Source organism: Micropterus salmoides, unplaced genomic scaffold (genome assembly GCF_014851395.1).
Source record: "Micropterus salmoides isolate LMB-PRFRI ecotype aquatic unplaced genomic scaffold, ASM1485139v1 Ms_hic_scaffold_1, whole genome shotgun sequence".
NCBI lineage: Eukaryota > Metazoa > Chordata > Actinopteri > Centrarchiformes > Centrarchidae > Micropterus > Micropterus salmoides.
In genome coordinates this window covers 41,234,716-41,255,183 of record NW_024040040.1, presented here as the reverse complement: position 1 = coordinate 41,255,183, position 20,468 = coordinate 41,234,716, and the positions used below count along the sequence as shown (strand labels likewise).

At 44.5% G+C, this 20,468-nt stretch overlaps 2 protein-coding genes across 2 annotated transcripts; one reads left to right on the top strand and one right to left on the bottom strand.

Annotated features, from left to right (window-relative positions):
- Positions 1–1,731: 1,731 nt before the first annotated feature.
- On the top strand, positions 1,732–13,986 carry wasf3b (WASP family member 3b). Its single transcript, XM_038728090.1, has 9 exons — positions 1,732–1,875; positions 6,477–6,634; positions 9,412–9,546; positions 9,680–9,833; positions 10,346–10,463; positions 10,777–10,958; positions 11,071–11,346; positions 11,757–12,073; positions 13,076–13,986. The coding sequence occupies exons 2-9, from the start codon at positions 6,502–6,504 to the stop codon at positions 13,231–13,233; spliced, it is 1,473 nt and encodes a 490-aa protein (XP_038584018.1). The 5' UTR covers positions 1,732–1,875; positions 6,477–6,501; the 3' UTR covers positions 13,234–13,986.
- Positions 13,987–14,170: 184 nt separating this feature from the next.
- On the bottom strand, positions 14,171–20,268 carry gpr12 (G protein-coupled receptor 12). Its single transcript, XM_038728100.1, has 2 exons — positions 19,919–20,268; positions 14,171–19,056 (listed from the first exon to the last, which is right to left on the bottom strand). Exon 2 carries the CDS (start codon positions 19,042–19,044, stop codon positions 18,019–18,021), a length of 1,026 nt encoding a protein of 341 aa, XP_038584028.1. The 5' UTR covers positions 19,045–19,056; positions 19,919–20,268; the 3' UTR covers positions 14,171–18,018.
- Between the last annotated feature and the right edge of the window lie 200 nt (positions 20,269–20,468).

The following is a 20,468-nucleotide window of genomic DNA, read 5'->3' as shown; positions in this document are numbered from 1 at the left end:
GTGTGTGTGTGTGTGTGTGTGTGTGTGTGTGTGTGTGTGTGTGTGTGTGTGTGTGTGTGTGTGTGTGTGTGTGCAGCTGATGAGTGATGCAAACTCAACCAAACTTTAATGATATTTTATCTTTCTTTTCTTTTGCCATTTCTACTTCACAAAGCTGCATAATTCATACAAATCCCATTAGCTGTCAGGAAACGTGGAAAGAATTGCTGGAAGAAACAGGTTTATAAGATCAGTCTTTGCACTTGTGTCAACACCCAGTGTCACCAAAAACTCACAAGGTCATTTTTCAATCTTTACTTATAATAATATTTTGGCGTGCTGTTGGAGACAGCAGACTGTAAGAAGTATACAGTAGAACTGCAGTGATTCATTGATTAGTTGTCAACTATTTTGATAATTAATCATTTTCACAATTCACTGATTCCAGCTTCTTAAATGTGAATATTTTCTGGCGACTACTCGATGACATTAAACTAAATATTTTTGGGGTGTGAACAAAATAAGACATTTGACTACAACACCTTGGACTTTAGGAAAGACTGATATGCAATTTATAGACCAAAGAACAAATCAATGAATAATTGACTGTGAAAATAATCCTTAGTTGCAGTGCTGGTATACAGTATGAAATAGGGCTCCCACAAATTATTGTTTTTTATTATTGATTAATCAATTCATCATTTGGTCAAAAAAAACATCTGAAAATAGTGAAAAACAGTTTACAGTTTACCAAGGTGACATCTGGCACAGTTCAAAACCTACAAATATTCAATTTATAATCACAATTTGCTTGAATAATTACCATTAATTATCAAAAAGTATGTCCGTTACATGCACCGAATCTCAAACTTGGACTGAAAGTCTTACACTGACTGTTAAGTCCAAGTATGCCAACGTGTCTTTTCTGTCTGAACAGGCCCACTTTATTCCATGATCACATACATATGTGTACTCTGGGGTTCATGGGTAAATCAATATTATACTGACAACTGTACAACTCTTACAGGCTGCGGCTTTCCCCTTGTCCAGAAATAGAACTGCATTTTCAATAATAACTGTCTTCTCCATTTAGCTGACACTTTTATCCAAAGCACCTTACAATTGCTATACATGTCAGAGGTCGCACGCCTCTGGAGCACGAGGGTTAAGTGTCTTACTCAGGGACACAATGGTGAATGGGTCACAGTGGGGGATTGAACCCAGGTCTCTCACATCAAAGGCAGGTATCTCATCCATTGCGCCATCACCACCATCTCCCGCAGACTGTTTTTATCTGCAGACACACCTGGGAGAGTAGAACACAGATCTAAGTTTAGTAAGTCCTCTCACTGAACCTCTTCCTGCAGGATGCTGGCCCAGCTATTTCAGTCTGTTACACAATACTATCCCAGCTCATTCTCAGCATCACTGCCTGAAGCGTGTCTCTATCTCGCAGCAATTTACTGATATTACTCGTTGTTTAAATAGGTTTTCGTGTCTACAAAATCCCCACAGGCCCCGAGATGAATTTAAAACCCTAATAATTTGGACAAGGAATGGGACCCAGTTGCGTAAAAAACACCCAGTTAAGCTCTTCAGCAACGCCCAACCATAGGCCCGCCTCCTCCATTCGCAAAAGCGCTACCGAGCTGGGGAGTCTCCCTGTCACTCGATCCGTTCCAGAGATGCCATTGGTTGATGTGGACGCCCATCATGTGTTAAAGCCCCTGTTTTGAGATTTGATTGGTGGATGTCACCAGTGGGCGCGACCCCGTCCTCAAAGGATTTTTTCCCCGGAGTGGCCAGACGGGCAGGGGGACACAGGATGGAAGAGCTAATAGAAGTATCTAACGGGACATGCGGACTGGCTGATTTCTTCTAATATTTCAAGTGCTGGTGAGGGCCTTATGATACTTTTTACAACGATGAATAATATATTTTATTTTAAAGGGGGAATTTGTGTGGCTGTTTCTGTTAACTGTAGTCTCATTTGTCCAAACTAAGAACTCGAGCGCTGGACATAAGCTAGCTTAACGTTACCAAGTGGTCAGTTGGAGCGGACCCCCAGTTGAGGATAATAAACGGACTCTCCGTAGACGAAACCTGCCTTAAAAAAATTACATTTCTACCGCCACTGGGTAACTTTGACCAGATAATTGGTGTTGGTTGTACACCGGCGTGTTAATCGGTGTGTAAGGCACCTAGAGAGAAAACGGCTGGTTAAATTTAATATTAAAACTGGCAGAAATGCACGGGAACCGAGGTTAGATGAACAGATGTGGGTCAATCCATCAGTAACGGGAAGCGACGGTGCGGAACAGTGATTGATCGCGGCTGCCATTAGTTTACGCCTGTGTGTGTCTGTGTGTGCGTTTCTGTGGATGTGCGTGAATCAGCCTGTGGGAAAGAGAGAAAGGGAGCGTGTGTGTGTGAGGATTAACAGGGAATTTTAAGTAATAGTTCATTGTAATAACTTTAGCATGACATTCATGTGATAGCCTTTAAAACTGGTCAACATGAAATCCAAAGTAAATGTTCATATCAATCAAATCAAATATGATCGATGGCAACTTCGTTATAGATACTGATAGTATCATGCCAGCTTACCTTATGTTCATAGCAATATTTAGAGCTGCAACTACCAATTCACTATCCATCAATTAATCGACAACATTATAGATTAATTGATTATGGTGTAATATAATCTATAACATGGCAAAATTAATACAAAAAATGAATGAAAATTCAATACTGTCACCATTAGGATTCTTAAGGTTGGGACACTGAACATGTTCATATAACACTATATATCACAATATAGCAGAAGTACGCAAAATCACATATTACATAATTAAATTGAAGTTGAGCCAAACTCTTCTTCTTATGTGTTAAATGAAAACACTTCAGTCACAAGTGTTTCTAATTACATTTTTTTTACAACATAAGATTATGTCATCAGGTTATGACTTTACTAAAAGTCAATAAACAATATTATTGAATTATCTGACTGATATTCTGTATGTGTAACTACAGAAAGAAGGCGAAAGTTGTGGCTGAGCTCCCTTTCCTAGTCGGCACCCAGTTATGAGACTTGTACCCAGAGTTCCTCACAGGCACAGCACCATGAATGTTTCACCACGGGTGCCCCTAGGTAATATTGGGACGAAGAGACATTCCTGGACAAGCGCAGTGTCACACAGCAGATTTTTTTAACATCATATTCAGGGCAGTGTGACCTGACGTAATCCAGCCTGAATTATTCATAACATCAGAACAAGCAAAACAGCCTGCAACACAAGAAGCTGTACTCAGCTCATAAATTGGTAATGACTCCCCTTTCAGCTCTTAATGGAGTTCTCACATCTGTAGTAAAGGCCTCCTCTGTCTGTGTTTGCTTTGGTGTACAGATGTCTTTCACCCTGAATGCAGCCCTAATGTCTCAAAGACATTTTTTCCGCTGATGGGACTGTTAAATTGCTGCTAGTGGGGACATTTGAGAGGCAACATGGTGTGTTTGCGTTGGTTTGTACATGTTTGTATGGCTGAATGCCCTCGTATGCATGTTAGGTTGTAATAAATTAAGCATCCAAACACATGGCAAAAAAAGGAGGAGTGAGAAACACTAAGCACGAGAGCGAGAATCTCCGTTTGATCGCATAAGCTAATCCATTCCTCTCTGGTGTTGTGGGTGAGATGGGTTCATGTCCAGGCTTTACTCTCCCTTTCTCACCCGTGTCTTTCCCCCAGAGTGGAGGATGAGGGAGGAGCGCTTGCTTGCTATGTTTTCATTGAAAGAGTACTGGCAGGGGGGGTGGGGGCTAAAGAAGGTCGAAGAGGAGGAGAAGGAGGAGGAGAGGGGGAGGATGCATGGGAGAGCTAGTGCTGTTGCCGTGTGAACGGAGCTCTATTGTCCCGGGAACCTTTCAGTGGCTTCCCCGAGGTCCCTGTTGCTACCCCCTCCCCCCACCCGATACACTCTTTCTCCCTCACACACACACACATTTCGTCCACCCCTTAATGTTACACACAACCTTTTCTCCCACACGGTCTCATTCACTCTCTCTTTTCTGTCACACACTCTAGCCCCACTTGCTGTCTCTCTCATGCGCCCGTCTTTGCCTCTACTTTCACCCCCCGTCTCTCACAACAAGCAGACGACGCACATCCCTCCTTCTGCCCCCCCACCCCACCCCCAACCTCCCCTGCCGCTCATTATTTCGCCTCATTGATGTGATTGTCGTGCCAGCCAGCCAGCAAAAGCAAAAACATGCAATCTTCTCATTTGCATCACCCCCTTTCCATCCCATGCTGCAAGAAGCACAGTGTTTCTAAAATGTTTACGCTGACTGCTAAATACAGGGAGCTCTTCTGATCCAAACCAGTCCTTACTGACTGTATTCAGTGTCCTTTGTGGCAGCACATGGTGTAATTTCACCCTTTGTTTTCTCTTATTGGCATGAGGCTGTTTGGGTTTGCACGGGGGTCGCTAGCTGACAAAACAGGGCCCAATGAGGACTCGGCTGGTGGGAACGGGCCTCAGTGAACAGACGTGTCTCTTTTCTGTCTTGGACAGCTGCAGTGACACGATCTGTATTTACAGTAGTTCCCTGCTGAGACACTGATAGCACTGCACTGCCACTTGCTTTGTTGGTGATTTATTGTATTGATGATGTGACCTCACCTTTTTATTTGGTCTCTTGAGATCATTTTTCACAAAGAATAAAAGATAAATATTTTAAGCCACTTAGAAGGCATATGTGTTGTTGTTAAAACTTATTTTCCATCAAATTTTAGATATCTATATATTTATATTGTTGTTGTGCACCTGGTCAGCAAAACAAATTCCTTGTATGTGGAAAAACAACTTGGCAATAAATCCGATTCTTATTCTGAAATTAAATTTCTTGTTATAATAAATCAATATCCTCAAGGTCCATCAAATACCTGTCAGCTATTATTAGCCTTCTGCGATACTGCCAGAGCTCCCGTGTCTCTCCAACCTGTTCTTCTCTGATGGGATTTTATTTTTGGCGTAGCTGCACAGTAAAAACTCTGGAACTGTAATCAATCATTTGATTGGCAAATCTAAAAATAGTTTTTTGTGTTGAAAAGGCTGTGTGCACATTTCCATCTGTCCCCACGTCTATTCTCCCACTTGCGTCTTGAGCCAAGCGTTTGGACAGGAAGGGGAGATGTGACACAGGGAGGACCAGGAAACAGGAGCCAGGCCAAGGCCGCAAAAACAGGAAGCAGGAAGAAGCTCCGATAAGATGGCTGCTCTGATGCACCCTGGGATTTCTCCTGCCTCAAGTGATTGTCTGTAGTCCTTTGAACTACAGAGAGTTTAGAGTGTCTGATTAAAGCCAAGACAGTTCAAATGTGTCTCAAATGTGGAGATCTTTATTCATGTTCAACAGTAGTGCATTGATTTATGTAAATTCCCATTAGATCTTGGTGTGCTTCATTGTTTTCTGCATTTTTGGTGTTTGTCTGACCATATCCACGAATCTCCGTTTGTGTCAGGATTCCAGCTGGGCCCGTCACAAGCCAGCCTGGGATTAGCTGGCACCCTGTATCTTCCTCTCCCTAATGCTTTAATCTCTGTGCTGGTCGCCACAAGTCTTCTGGCTTTGGGACACTGTTGGTCATCACTGTCTGTTCTCTGGCCAACGCTCACCCTTGCTTTCTTTGTTTTCACATAAAATGGAAACTCCTTCTAATAATGTCCCTTACTACAACAATAACAGCAACGCAAACTGCACCTGCAAAAATGGTGTCTCTATAAATGAATTTACAGACAGGGCGTGACCTGAAACATGGAAGTAATATTTATGGCAGGGTTATTGCATTGGCTTATAACTTCTTGTTCACTATCATCACTTGTCAAGTCGAGCTGGGTGATACTGGCAAATCAAGCATTTTTACATTTCAGCTCAGTACCTTGGAATCAATAATGATTCAAACTACATTTTGATTTTGTTTATTAGTGCTTTTATACGATATATAATTATAATATATATATAATTTAGCTGTATTAGGCTTTGAGACCAGGAAAAGATGACATTTAAACTATGGCTGAAATTATTAATCAATGAGTAGATTATTTGGGGACTTTTTTGATAGGTTTAAGTCATTTTTAAGCGAAATTGCCAAAACGTCTCTCATTCCAGCGTCTGAAATGTAGATATTTGCAGATTTTCTTAGTCTTCAATGATAGTAAATTTAATACCTTCAAGTTTTGGACTAAACAATCAATTTTATCTAGCCTACAATCTCATTCTCTGTTATATATTGACAAATATTTTTCCCAGCTCTATGGCAGATGTGTGTATGTCCACAGCCGGTGGAGGTTGCCTGTCTTGCTTTCATGCTGTCATGGACAGCAGACCGGACGCAGTTAGCTGGCATCTGGTCTGCTGGTTTCTCCATCACAGACAGTCTCTCTAACCAGGGTACCGGTGTCTAACACAGTGTGTGTCCCCTTGTTTCCCCTGCAGTTTGTGTCGGTGTGAGGCCCTCACCATGCCGCTGGTCAAGCGGAACATCGAGCCCCGTCACCTCTGCCGGGGGGAGCTCCCCGAGGGCATTGGCAGCGAGCTGGAGTGTGTGATGAACAACACGCTCTCTGCCATCATCCGTCAGCTCAGCAGTCTGAGTAAGACACACACTCATGCAGACAAACACATGCGCACAGTGTAGTCTTTGCAGGAAGAAAAACAGCTGCCTAAAAGCCTCAAGAACACAAATAGAGGTTTGCATGACAGATTGAAACTACAGCGTCCTCAGGCTTTAACCCCACCAACCTCAGTGTGACAGTTGTGCCTTTGTGGCAGGGCAAGATCACATGGTTTCATCATTAACCCAGAAGCTATGATTGATTTGGGATTGTCATGGCACAGGGCCTGGGGTCACTGGGCTAGCAGCATACTTACAGCAGCCTTGCACTAAAAACGTGGAGGGTTGAAATGTAATCCTTTCAGATAGCTCTGCAAAAATAAACTTATCTGGACAGCTGTGTGCAGAGAGACTGTGTGTGTGTGTGTGTGTGTGTGTGTGTGTGTGTGTGTGTGTGTGTGCTTTTGTATGTGGGATGTGTGTGTGTGTGTGTGTGTGTGTGTGTGTGTGTTTTGTATGTGTGTGTGTGTGTGTGTGTGTGTGTGTGTATGTGTGTGTGTGTGTGTGTGTGTGTGTGTGTGTGTGTGTGTGTGTGTGTGTGTGTGTGTGCTTTTGTATGTATGACTGGATGGGTGTGTGTTTTATATGGACTGTTATGCTCACTGTAAATGCATTAGACAAAGTAATTGCAGCACCCTGGGAATCTTCCAGTCCATCTTCCAGTCCCATGTCCTAATTTCATAACCAGTCAACAGTGTGTTATGTGTTGTCATTTCACAGTTACCCTTCGCCCATTTATCCTTATCCTCTCTCACACTAAAGCCTAGTTCACACTACACAATGTTAAGCCCGGTCGGAGAGCTCGGCGACCGTCAGGCTATGATCAGGGGTAAATCAGCGATTGATCGGCGGTCACCAGTTGTTAGGGGTGAACTACACAACGGCGCATCAAAACGGCTCCCCGACACATTTCTGACACATCGCCGATGCCAGCCAGATATCTAGCATGCCAAATATCTGGAAGGGTCGGCCGACTCAACATCCACATCCAGCCAATGAGAGCAGGCAGCTTCTTTTTCTCTGCAAAACACTTTTTACTCAGCTCCAGCTCTCTCTGTAGCACGGATGATCCCTGCTTACCTGCGTGTGCTAGTCCATTCTTTCATTCATATTCTTTCTTTTTATAATTGGTATCTTTATAATAACAAACAACAGCTGTTTCGTGTGTAGGTTCGCGTCATTGTCCGTTTCACATTTCATGTGTGTTTTCTTGAAAAAACGTGGTTTGGAGACCAGTGTCAGGTGACAGAGCCGTTGTCAGTTTGTGTAGTGTCTGTGACCCACAATGACTTCAAGACTTCTGTGATAAGATGGCAAGTTGTGTAGTCTGAACAGCACATAGATGAACGCTGAAAGTCATGTAGCCCTAACTGTGTTTGCTGCTCTAGTTTTTGGCCCACTCATATCCATTCTCTGTCTGTCTTATTGTGTCACGTTTCTGAGTTGGGAGTGGGCCTTTCATCAGCAGCTGTGTGGGCTATATATACATATAAATGCCCTTATAGGCCTGGAGGGGTATATCTACAGGCTGCATACACTCTGTGTGCACATGTTTGTGTCTGAGTGGACCATAAGAATTCCCTAGAGAGGTCAGAGTTGACTGGGCTCAGCATGCCGGATCTGTGGTTCTTCCTTCCTCTAAATATTTTTCCTGCAGCCCATCCTGTCAGCAGGAGGGACACAAATAGCCCTTAGCGTGTGTTTGTGCGAGTTTCCATACCACCTTTTTACACACACTGCTCTATAATTAAACAATGTTATTAGAGCAGTACTGAAACTATTCTGGATATTTTTTACCCTTTTGACATCCAAGAAAGGAATTTTTTATGCTAGTCCTTCCATTTCCGTTCTGCCCAGCTTAACAGTCTTGTAGGGCAAAGCCTTGTACACTCATTAGCCCTGGGTTTAGACACCTAGTTTATAGCTCTAACAGTCGTGTCACACTTACAACTTTTAATGTGGATTACTTCCTCCCTTGGCTGTTACTAAAACCCATTTCAGAGCAGGGTCATCGTTACTTTTCAGGCTTGTTTCTCCAAAACACAGGGTTAAGAACCCAGTTGGTGAATTGGTCCAAAGTAATTGTTATCCAATTAAATGTAAAAAAATGCTGTGATCCATTCTGAACTAACACACCATGCTAACACCTGCTTTTTTCCAACTCCCCTTCCCTGTGTTCAACAACTTTTAGTCTTTGAGTCTCAGCAGGCAGCAATGACATTTGCGTTGACGCTCAGTTCACGATGACTAGCCTGTTGCTTCTCTGGTCTCTGAGTCCATATATGTAAATATCTGGAGGGTAGCCATGGGTTCATAAATATGGAGGTAGGTTCAGGAGTGTGAAATGTACCTGTATTGTACTTTTTAATCACTAAACACCAACAGTACTGTAATGGGATTTTGAGCATTGCTTAATGGCACTTCAACAGCAGCTGTTGATGTAAGGGAGAGAGTGTTATTTACTTTCCCTGCTAAAGTTTTTACAGATGGTTTAGGGCTTTGAACTGGCAATCCTGGTCAGTAGACTAACAATAACAGGGCAGCAACGAACAATATGCAGTCAGTGCAGATTCATTTATTAATGAGGAATGTGGTATATGGAGCCGTATGTGATGCCATTTCCTTCACAAAGACTCAAGACTCTAGTTTCACATTGTGTCACATTACCATTGTATTGATTGTACTTCAGTCTCTGTGGAGATTTACTGGGCTCCGGAAAATGATTACATCTTCCATCTTTCTACTTTTCCCTTCTAGGTAAACATGCGGAGGACATATTCGGCGAGCTGTTTAATGAGGCCAACACCTTCTACCTGCGTGCCAACTCTCTCCAGGACCGCATTGACCGGCTGGCTGTCAAGGTCACACAGCTGGACTCCACCGTAGAAGAAGGTGGGTCAGATGTTAGAGCTCATTGTCCAAGTGTTGCCAGTCTCATATTTTCAGCCTTTTGTCTTTCTCTCCTTCCTTCCTCCTCTTTCCAGCAGACCGATCATTTCTCTTCCTCTTTTTTTTATGTTCCCAGTTTCCCTGCAAGACATCAACATGAGGAAAGCCTTCAAGAGCTCCACCACCCAGGACCAGCAGGTGGTGTCCAAGAGCAGCGTGCCCAATCCCGTTGTAGAGATGTACAATCTGAGTGACAAGCCTCCACCCCTCAGCATCCTCTCCTCGTACAGGTTGGCAAATCTATTCAATTTCAAATATCCATACCTTGTGTTCTACTTTTTTGACAGTAACACTTAAAGTCATCCACTGTTCTTGATTTGATTTTGGCTGCTCGTTTTTGACTGACATTCCCAGTGAAACATCACATTTGGTACTATTTCCTGCTGCTGCTCGTTTTTATCACCTATGCTTTCTGGGGTGCATTACATATTTAGCGTGGCAGGCCCCAGTGGGAATCCAACTCCTAACCCTGACAACATAGCGCACTCTCTCCTGGTTTCTCTGCCGTTTCACCCTTTCATCCTGTCGTTTCCAGTTACGCTGTCTCTGTGATAAAAATTCAGAATCCCTCACTCATAATTTCACCCCTGTTCTTCCATCAGCCACTTTTGCAATATTCATAGCTTCACATGTTTTATAGCCAACTTAGTCTTCCCAGAGATACGCTGAGCCAGAAATACTTCCCTGTTCTCTACCATGTCATTCTGCCTAAACAAATACATCTGTATAACTCTGTCTGTAGGGATGACCACAAGGAAGCACTTAAGTTCTATACTGATCCCTCCTACTTCTTTGACCTATGGAAGGAAAAGATGCTGCAGGACACTGAGGATAAGAGGAAAGAGAAGAGGAAGCAGAAGGTACAGTTCTGTCCATGAGGATCTCACAGATCATGCTATTGTTTAATACACCATTACAGTTTATTTTGGTCAAATGTTGAGATTTAACTTGTCTGTTAGCCTCAAAGTTTTGCTGTCCTGTCCAATGTAATGCAAACTTTACAAATTAGATTTTTAGTATTAGTATAGTCAATAACCAAATATTGTTTTCAGGTTAGTTTCAGTTTTAATATCGTACATGCCACACAAAATGTGTTACTTCTTAGTGGAGCTAATTCTTTAGTTTTATTTTAACACAACATAATAGCCTGAGCTCTCTCTCTCTCACTCTTAGGAGCAGAGGCGTTGTGTGGATGGGACGTTACAGAGGGAGGTGAAGAAGGTCAGAAAGGCGAGGAACCGTCGGCAAGAGTGGAACATGATGGCTCTGGACAAAGAGCTGAGGCCGGACCATCGACACACCATACACCGAGACAGAGGGGCTTCCTCTGAGGGCTCAATGTCACCTGAGAACAGGTAGGTCACTTAAATTCTTCTAGGAAACATTAGATGCAGGGTATGTATGTGTGCTGTATTCTTTTTTTCTATTTCACCTTCTTCTCTTTCCTCTTCCCGCTGTCTCCATCAGGGGTCACGGTCCTGATCAGCACCACTACCCCAACTCCATGAACCACGCTGGACACGCCCACACCTACTCTGGCCCACCGCCCAGCGTCCTGGCTGCCCAGATGGCTGCAGGGCATGCCGCTCGTGGAGGCGGTGAACATGATAATAGAGGCAGGACTATGATGGCCTATCAGGGCGGGACACTGGGCCGTGTCCACCACCACCATGTCCCACTGCCTCCTCCACCCACTGAGGCTATGAACGGTGGCTCCATGTCCCTTCCACCAATGGACTACAGGTAAAAAATACAATCCAGAATTTGACAGATTTAGGTGTTTTTTGTTATGCACAAAAGTGCGCTGTTTAGAAATGAAAAAGCAAAAATAAGGACACAAATAACAAACCCAGGACAACAAAAAACTAATCCAGGAGACAGAAGCTACTTGTGCAAAGGAGGCACTAGTTGACTTTATAGTGGCAACATATTGAAATTAAATTATTTTCCTGCTACACTATTTTGCAGCTTTAAGTGGTATCTTGTACAATTGAACAATCCAGAACAGGCTCATACTTGAATCCTTTGAGCTAATGCTGCCACCTAGTGGGTCTTAATGCTTCACTCTCAAACACTGGTGACTGTACTTGTGAAAGCAAACCTGAGTACAGACTGCTAGAATTAGTAACTCATTCATTTTCTCTTTCTTGCAGTATGGATGGCTATGCCAACACTGGTCCCCCTCCCCTCCCCCCTCCAGCCCCTCTCATCCCATCCGCCCAAACAGCCTTTGCCTTACCTCCCGGAGGTCCGATGTCTCCTGGGCCGATGCCCGGTGCTGGTGGCTACGCTCCGCCTCCACCACCTGTATCTGGAGCCCATGCAGCTCCACCTCCCCCTGGTCCCCCACCTCCTCCCATTCCAGCTGGGTCCTCCCACTCCACCACCCACAAGATGTCCTCCTCTGCAGCTGCTGAGACCACAGTGGTCAACGATGCCCGCAGTGACCTGTTGGCTGCTATACGTATGGGTAAGAGCTGAAGTGTGTGTGCGTGTGTTTAAAACAACCTATAATAGAAATGCAGTAGGACCAACAAAAGTGTTCACCACCGTGGACATGTTTATGTTTTGTTTTATAACTTTGAATCAAAATGGACTGAACGTGGCTTTTTTGACACAGAGCAACAGAAAAAAGAGCCTGAAACAGATCTCTACAAAGTGATCTAAATTAATTTAAAACTTCTAAGGGGGTGAATACTTTTTATAGGCACAGTATTGAAATTAAAACGTTTTTTAAAAATTCAGTCTGAAAAAACTATTTATATATAAAATTATTTTTGTTAAAGCAATTTAATTGTAAATGCACTAAAATTAAACAAATAGCCATAAACAAATATTTGTCACATTTTATTGGGAATTATCCATATGAAATGGCCTACTTACATCTTGAGCACCATTATTAAGAAGCTCAAGTCAACATTTAAAGATTGACTTTTATATTTTGCCTGTTTCTTTGTTCCACCAAAGACCAAAATCTTCATATGAGGAGAAACATGGTAATACAAAACCATAAGGACATAGCATTATCACTGTAGTCTATTCTCAAACATAAAAGCATCAGACAGGTTTTAACAAGTCCTGTTTAAACCTATCAAGTAAGCCACAAAATTTGAAGTTAATACTAAAGTGAAAAACTGAAATGTCAGTTTTAATCTCCCATTGCAAAACTTCATGTATTCATAACTACACTGGGACAACGTAGACCTAGGAAGCAGCTTTGCAACGCAAAGTTAAATGCATAAAGACATCTCTGATTATCACTATTAATTAGTTATATCTAATTCACTGTAAAATTATACATTTACAACAAATTTACACTTACCCTAAACAGAAATGCAAAATGTTTTATGTAAAATTTCAAGAAATTAATCTGTAATGAAGGAAATAACACTAAAGTTAAACTACTTTTGAGATGCATCTCTGACACTATATTAGTTAAAAGCACAGCTTTACATCCCATATTTTCCTGCAGGCATCCAGTTGAAGAAGGTGCAAGAGCAGCAGGAGCAGCAGGCTAAGAGGGAGCCAGTTGGAAACGACGTGGCCACCATCCTGTCACGTCGCATCGCTGTGGAGTACTCCGACTCTGAGGACGACTCCGAGTTGGAGGAGAACGATTGGTCGGATTAACATACATACAACAAAACAAAAAAATGGAAAACCACTGAAGATACACACACTCACTTGAAAGAATGCCCACTGTCCCACACCCACGGGTTGTCACACACTGTGTTGCTGAAAACACACACACACACAACCACATGCCGTCGGATGATATAAGCTGAATGGAAATCTGGGGGTGTATTCAAGATGCGTAAACACTGTAAAGACACTAGAAATATACTGTAATGCTGACCACTCTCTTAAAAACATTAACATTCAGGTTAAAATATATATTTGAAAGCATTGTGAATACACCCCAGTGGCAGTTTCTTTATCTGTTATAACACTATAGACGCCCTGCGAAGGTGCTTATCTCATGTATAGCCGAAGCTTGAGAGCGTTAGAAGAGTTAGAAACTTTCCTCTTGAGCTAACCAATGTACTTGTCTTTTTTTAATGTTTTTACTGAAACACTTGCATATGCCATAGACCATGAGTTTTTAACACGGGAATAACTGGAAGAGAAGACGTAATGAGCTGCGGTCGATGATAATGGGTTTAAGCCACTGAGGGAGTGAAGGGGGAGAGTGTTTGAAATGCTGTGGGAAAGATGGATGAGAGGGCGATGTGTAAAAAGTTTTATTGATCATAAATATAATTGATTGAGCCATCACTGCTGTATGGGAGGGGTGGGGGAGGGGAGGGGGGGTCGTGTATATGCTAGCGTGAGCTCTGTAACCTTTGACCCAGAGAAAAATAAAACAATGAATGAAGGATCATGGCAGCGCTGCCACGTCTCTTTACTATTTCACTGTCGTCATAGAGACGACACATACCTGGTTTAAGACTTCAGTTTCCATGGTAACAGTACAGTTAAGATGGGAGTTGCCAGGGAAACAGATGAGAGAGAAAAAGGGGGGGCACAGAGCCGGGGCCGAGGATGAACAAAATAGTCAAAGAAGCAGTTTTATGCACAGCACATGTTTGTTTTTAATACAAAATTAACAAGATCTCTCAAGTGAGTGAACTAACCAAAGCAATAAAAAGTACAACTAACACCTTGGAAAAATAGACACCACGTTCACACAAATGTCTTTACAATATCTCAGTTAAGTTAGTGCATGTTGATTATCGTTTATATGTTTCATTTTGCAGATACTTAAATTGTTGTGCCATTTTCATCCCCAATAAAATAAAGTGCATTTCACATTGAAAACTACGCATACGTCTACACAAGATGCTGTTAAATGTGGCGTCCTCCCATCTCCAACCACCCCCGCCCCCAAAACACACACACACTCACTCTCGGGCCCTTGAGTGTTTTGATGTTTAGCTCTAGATTAGTAACCATTCTCCCGCTGAACTAACAACCCGCCATTGGCTACGCATTTTCTCAATAACCCCAAGTACACAACTTGCTCACTATTACACTGTGAAACCATTCAATAGATTAACAGGTGTGTGTATACAGAGAAGTATTACATCCAACATCACAGTCTTTTACTATTCTTGGATACAAAGCCCTTGTTCACACCTGTTCAATCGTTGGAATCCTCAACAATACTGTTGGCTGTACAAGAGGAAAACATTCACCTATCAGAGAAAGTTGTGTACCAATCCCCCCCCCCAAACATCTCTCATCTGTGTAGCCAAATCCTCTCAATCGTCCTTTAACCAGCCTTTCTACAAACTGGTGCATATCGAACTGAGGAAAGAGAAAGCCAACAGAGGAAATTCTACATCAACAGCCGAGGTGGAGAAATGTCGTTCAGAAAATGGTGCGACCCAACTCACCCTCTGGTTTGACTGGCTTTGGTAGCACCATGCATGGTGAAATAAAGTCCCTCCTCTTCAGCATGCCATATTTACAGAAACAAATGAGTCAAGAGGAGGGGGTATCGGTTAAACAATTTCATTATTACTACATTCAGAAAAGGCCTTTACAGCGCCGTTATATCACACATCAAAATCTGAAAGATTTCAGGCCAGACTAAAGTGGAAAAAAATAGAACTTCTCAATGAATATAACAAAATAGACTTTTCTCCAAAGGTAAAGGAATAAGAGTTTTTGATGTTTTTTCTGATGTGCCAGTCTGACCTGTTGGTGCTCCTCGAATAACGACAGGATTCAGTTTGACACTGTGCACAAGTTCACATACACAGGCCACATTCCAATGCCTAGAAAATTTTCGCCTTTCCTTGGTCACCCCCTCCTCCTTTTTTTTTAAATTAACACTGTGCACCTGATCTGAGGCCAGAGAGATGAGGAGCTCCCCAAATGCCTCACTCAGGCTCACCGAGAGGGGAGGTGGCAAGGAAGGAGAGGTGAAGCATTATCTTTGTATTTGGAAGTGCCCATTTTTAGCTCATAGAATCATTCAGAGGTCACTTAACAGGACACCTGCCTCGACCAGCCTACATTGATTTAAAGTAGATAGTATTAGTCATATAGAGGAGACAGAAACACACAGCAGGACCAGGACCCCAGTTCATTCAGAGTCCCTTTCACTTTGGCTTGAAGTGCTGGAGCTTCCCTAGTCCTATATCTCTTCAAAAAAAAAAAAAAAAAGCTCTACAAACACGCAACGAGGCCACTTCTCTCAGAATTGACAGGAAGACTGGCAGCATTATCCTCAAAGGTCAGGGGGTCAACTGGAAACCTGTTTCACCCCCCTGCTCCCCCCACCCCCCAATACAAGGAGACAAATTATGGTCTGCTGAGCTGCTGGATCACAAACACACACACTCACGCACGCACGCACGCACAGCCAGAGGCCATGCAGCTCATATCTATGCCCGGAAACACAGTCCTGAACCACACACTGAAACTTGAGGTTAGGACACTCAGGACGGTTCATATGCTCACAAAAGGTAGAGGCAAGTTCACAATCTCATCCTGGCGGAATCAAATGATCAAAGTCCGATTTTTGGGTCAAAAGAACAAAACAAAAACATTTTGGAGGAATGAGGCAGTGATGTCGCCCTGACATATGAGTCATTTGATCCCCATGCCAGGAGTGAATCTCCTACCACCTATTTCACTATGCACCACTGAAGCATCACTTGTAACTCACTGAGCCTTATCACTACAAGACGCTTCCACACCCTAGCGGCCTTTATGGTGCTCCACTCTGCAGGAAGAAGTCGCGGTGGGATGTTATTGCTGTCTGAGTATTGCTTCACATCTAAAAATAATAATAACTACCATTCACAGGCTAGTTATTGCTGGCATGACATGAAGGAACGGGGAATTAGTCTGCATGTTTGTTGGGTTTGCAAACTCATTTTTTGAGACCAAAGATTATTGGATAAACTAACTCAGAGCAGCCGCTGGGTGAAGTGATTTGCACTTTTAAGTTGAATTCAAGTCTGTGACAACGCCTCTGAGCTTCAAACGTAGCTGCACTACACAGCAAACTATCTAAAAAAGATTCCACATTTTTCAGAGAGGGTGCAACTCTTGTGATCATCCTGTGATGATTGTGGCTCATTCAATGTAATACCCGCGAGACACATAAACAAAATGATGACGTCAGGGTACCATGACACGTCCCCTGTGGTGATCTGTGTGACTTCCCACACTGAACTCCGGGAGGAAAAATGTAGATCTGTGCTGGTTGCATGCAAATTACACTGGAGTCTAGCATGCAGATCAGATTTTATGTGGTTGGCGTGAGGCCCTTTTAGAGCCCCCCCCCAAAAATCTGATAAATGGAAATAAAATCAGATTTTGCGGATTTCCACATATTGATCAAACATATTCATTTAGTCATTTGGCCTTTTATCTACATGTTTGTAGTGATTTTATCATAGGCATGTTCATTTATAATCTAAAATATTCCTTCGGGGATAATATCAAATAGGTGGGTTTTTTCGAATAAATTACAATTAAAGGTTATATAGCGATCTCAATTCAAAAAGTCATAAGCAATCTCCGTTCAGTAAGTGAAAGAGGACTATAAGGTGGTTACATAATCTGATAGGCGGTTTTGTGCCTCAGTTAATAATCAAACATGGTGGAGGGGATGATGGTGGGGTCTCCCGGGGCTTTATCTTAACCCTTCAGACGCGAGCTTAACACACACACAAAAAAAACCATTCACGCACAACCACGAGAGAAAATGAAGACAAAAGAATACTGGAGCGGCGAGGAGAAGAAGAAGCGGCTTGATTTCTTCCTCGGCGTCTGTGGAGGACGCAGGGCGCGGATCAGAGAGCGCCGGGTCTATTTTTAGCTCTCCGTGGCTGTTTAGTTTTCGACGCACGTTCAGAGTGCAGCAGCAGAGCGCCGGGCGCCGGGATGCTGCTCCAGACGGGCTTTATTATGTGGAAATGCCTGCGTGTTCACCGCACACATTGCTTTGTTAATCTGCCGTGCGCCTTTACGCACGCACGCACGCACACGAGCGCGGAACTCATAATCCTACCCTATTTGAAGAAAAAACAAGCACGTGTCAACCAAAAATCCAGTGCCGTTAACTCTATGCACATTCTATGTACAGCTGCTGTCTGTAACACGTGATGCACTCAGCGCTCTCCGCAGAACAGAGGAAGGGCGTGGCACGGATTGAACGGGTGTGGGCAGGATGCAGCCCCCGCAGTGGCCATCTTTAGAGGGGAAGACAGCGAGATATCTTGTCCTATGGTAACTGTAACTAAGAAAAAAACGCCATCCATCCAGGTGGGCTGCCAGTAACATCTCCAACCAGAACTGAAGCCACAGCGCTCTGCCACCTCCCCTGAACTCCACTGCTGCTGCTCTCTTTGAGAGCTGACCCAGGGCGCCTCTCTCTTCCCACCTGGGTCTGCTTGGTCAGACGTCACTAGGGGTCCGTGCACGATGGGCCACGCTTGCAGGCACACAGCCGCAGCACACCAGCCACAGAGCCTTCTGGATCTCCTGGTTCCTGAAGGCGTAGATGACCGGGTTGATGACGGAGTTGTAGGTGGCAGGCACCAGCGTGGCGTAGGTGTAGAGCGGAGGGTAGGTGTAGTCGGCGATGAGAGAGTAGACGGTGAACGGCATCCAGCAGGCAGCAAAGGTACCCAGGATGATGGCCAGCGTGGACACGCCCTTCCGTGTTGTGACGTAGTGGGGTGTGGCAGCCAGGAAGTGGTGCTGGAGGGCGATCTGGTGAGCGTGGCGCATCACAATCTTGCAGATCTGGACGTAGAGTTGCAGCATGAGGCCGAAGAGCAGCAGGAAGGAGACGGACAGCACAGCAATGTTGTTCTTTGTGAGTGGCCGCACAACACTGCATGTAGCCTCCTCTGCCAGGCAGTTGACCCCTGTGACCGGCAGCAGGCCCAGACACAGGGAGAGGCCCCACAGCAGCACCAGCATGGTGTAGGTGAAGGCCGCTGTCCGCTCTGAGTTGTAGGTGAGGGCATAGTACAGCGACAGGTAGCGGTCAATCGTGATGGCCAGCAAGCTGAAGACGGAGGCGGAGAAGGAGGCCACCACCAGGCCCACAGTCAGCAGCTGGGCCGAGTCAGAACGCAGCAGGTAGGCACAGGTGAAGTGAAGCACCAGGCCCAGGCCGGCCAGCAGGTCGGCCAGCGCCAGGCTGCCAATCAGCAGGAACATGGGGGCACGGAGCGCTGGGTTCTGCCAGATCACCAGCACCACCAGGGCGTTCTCACAGGCTATCAGAGTCCCCGAAGAGCACAGTACAATGTCCCAGGGGTTGACCAGCAGGGGCAGCTGGCTGGGCGGGAGGGAGTCCACTGGGAATGTCCCCAGGCTAGTGCTGTTGTCCATCAGTCCCCCACCTCCGCTGGCCCATGCTGTGGGGTCAGGGGTCAGCCAGGTGGGAGTGACCGGTGGCTCTTCACTCATTGTGCCCCCCGTCTGAAATTGACACAAACACACTGTTGGGATACCTGAGTCGAATATTCAGCACAAAACACTGGTGGCATGCACACTTTTCATGGGCAAGAAGTCCTTACCCCACAGGGAACCATCCCCTGAGAACCATAAATAAATCTGCAACACCTTTTTAGCTTTACAGTTTCATGCACTAAAGACAAGTACCACCTCTGTGCAGGCCACTAGATTTGTGTTGTTGTTTTAAAACACCTGTATACTCATTCCACAGCATAATATATACTCCTGCGGTACTGTATGTAGGCCTATGAATGCACATTATGCAGGAGCACACACTAACCTTTATGTTGCTGTTGAACAAAACTTGGAGCTACGCCAAAGAAACTGTACTCTATATCACTCTGGTGGTCTCGCTTTGTAAATAATGAAAACCCTGTACAGCAATGAAAATGTACATTTTAGCAGAAGACAGTTAGCAGGACATGTATTTTCCTCTGGGTGTTAAACCCAGTGAGTGTTAGGCTATTACAACAGAGGCCTATAAGTTACCTGAGGAGCTCTATTTATTAATGTATGGACAAAGGAAATTAAAGAGGAACCAAAAGCTTTGCATTGTAATTGCAGGAATTCACGGTTCTGTCAGACACTCTCCAAATGCCGTTCTCCACAGCAGAAGATACCGCACCCGTCATGGAAATATAGCCTGTCTCTATAAGCATCTCACACTGGTGGCCATATGGTGCTGCTTTACCCTTTCTGCACCTTGCACAGTGGTTGCTCCACGTCAGCAGAAGGATGCTGAAGGGGGGGGGGGGGGGTCCAGGATGCATGTATCCATGCATGTAAAGGATGCTCGTTAATCCCACTCCGCCGCCACCCAGCCTACCTTGACTCTGTGAGGTGAGACTTTCCGTCTAGATGGAAGAACGACAGCCTTGCGTCTCCATGTTATTGATAAGGATGGTGCAGCGCCGGCGGACAGACACGCAGCCCGGGGAGGGACAGGGGGTCTGGGTGGGGGATGCTGGTTCTCTCTGCCTGAAAGCGGGGATGATGGAATAAGAAGAAGAAGAAAAGAGCGCGCAGCGGCTCTGCCGTTAACGGCGCATTGCCGTGGACTGCGGCTGTGCAGGGAGCAGCGAGCGGAGCAGCGGCGGAAGCGAGGAAGAAGAGGAGGAGGTGTGTGTGTAGGGGAGGAGGTGGGGGTCGATGATGAAGGAGGAGTCCCAAATGGGCCTGGCCCACAGATACCAGTTGAACTCTGTTAAAGCTAAATGTCTGGTCCATGCTGTCTCAAGGACAAAGATAGGGGTGTGTGTGTGTGTGTGCGCAGTGTGCAGGTATCTATATTTGCCGGTAGTCGCTCATTGTTACAGTCAAACACGCTTTCTTTCCACAGGTATGACTGTGTTGCAACATTCGTCCCTCAAATAATA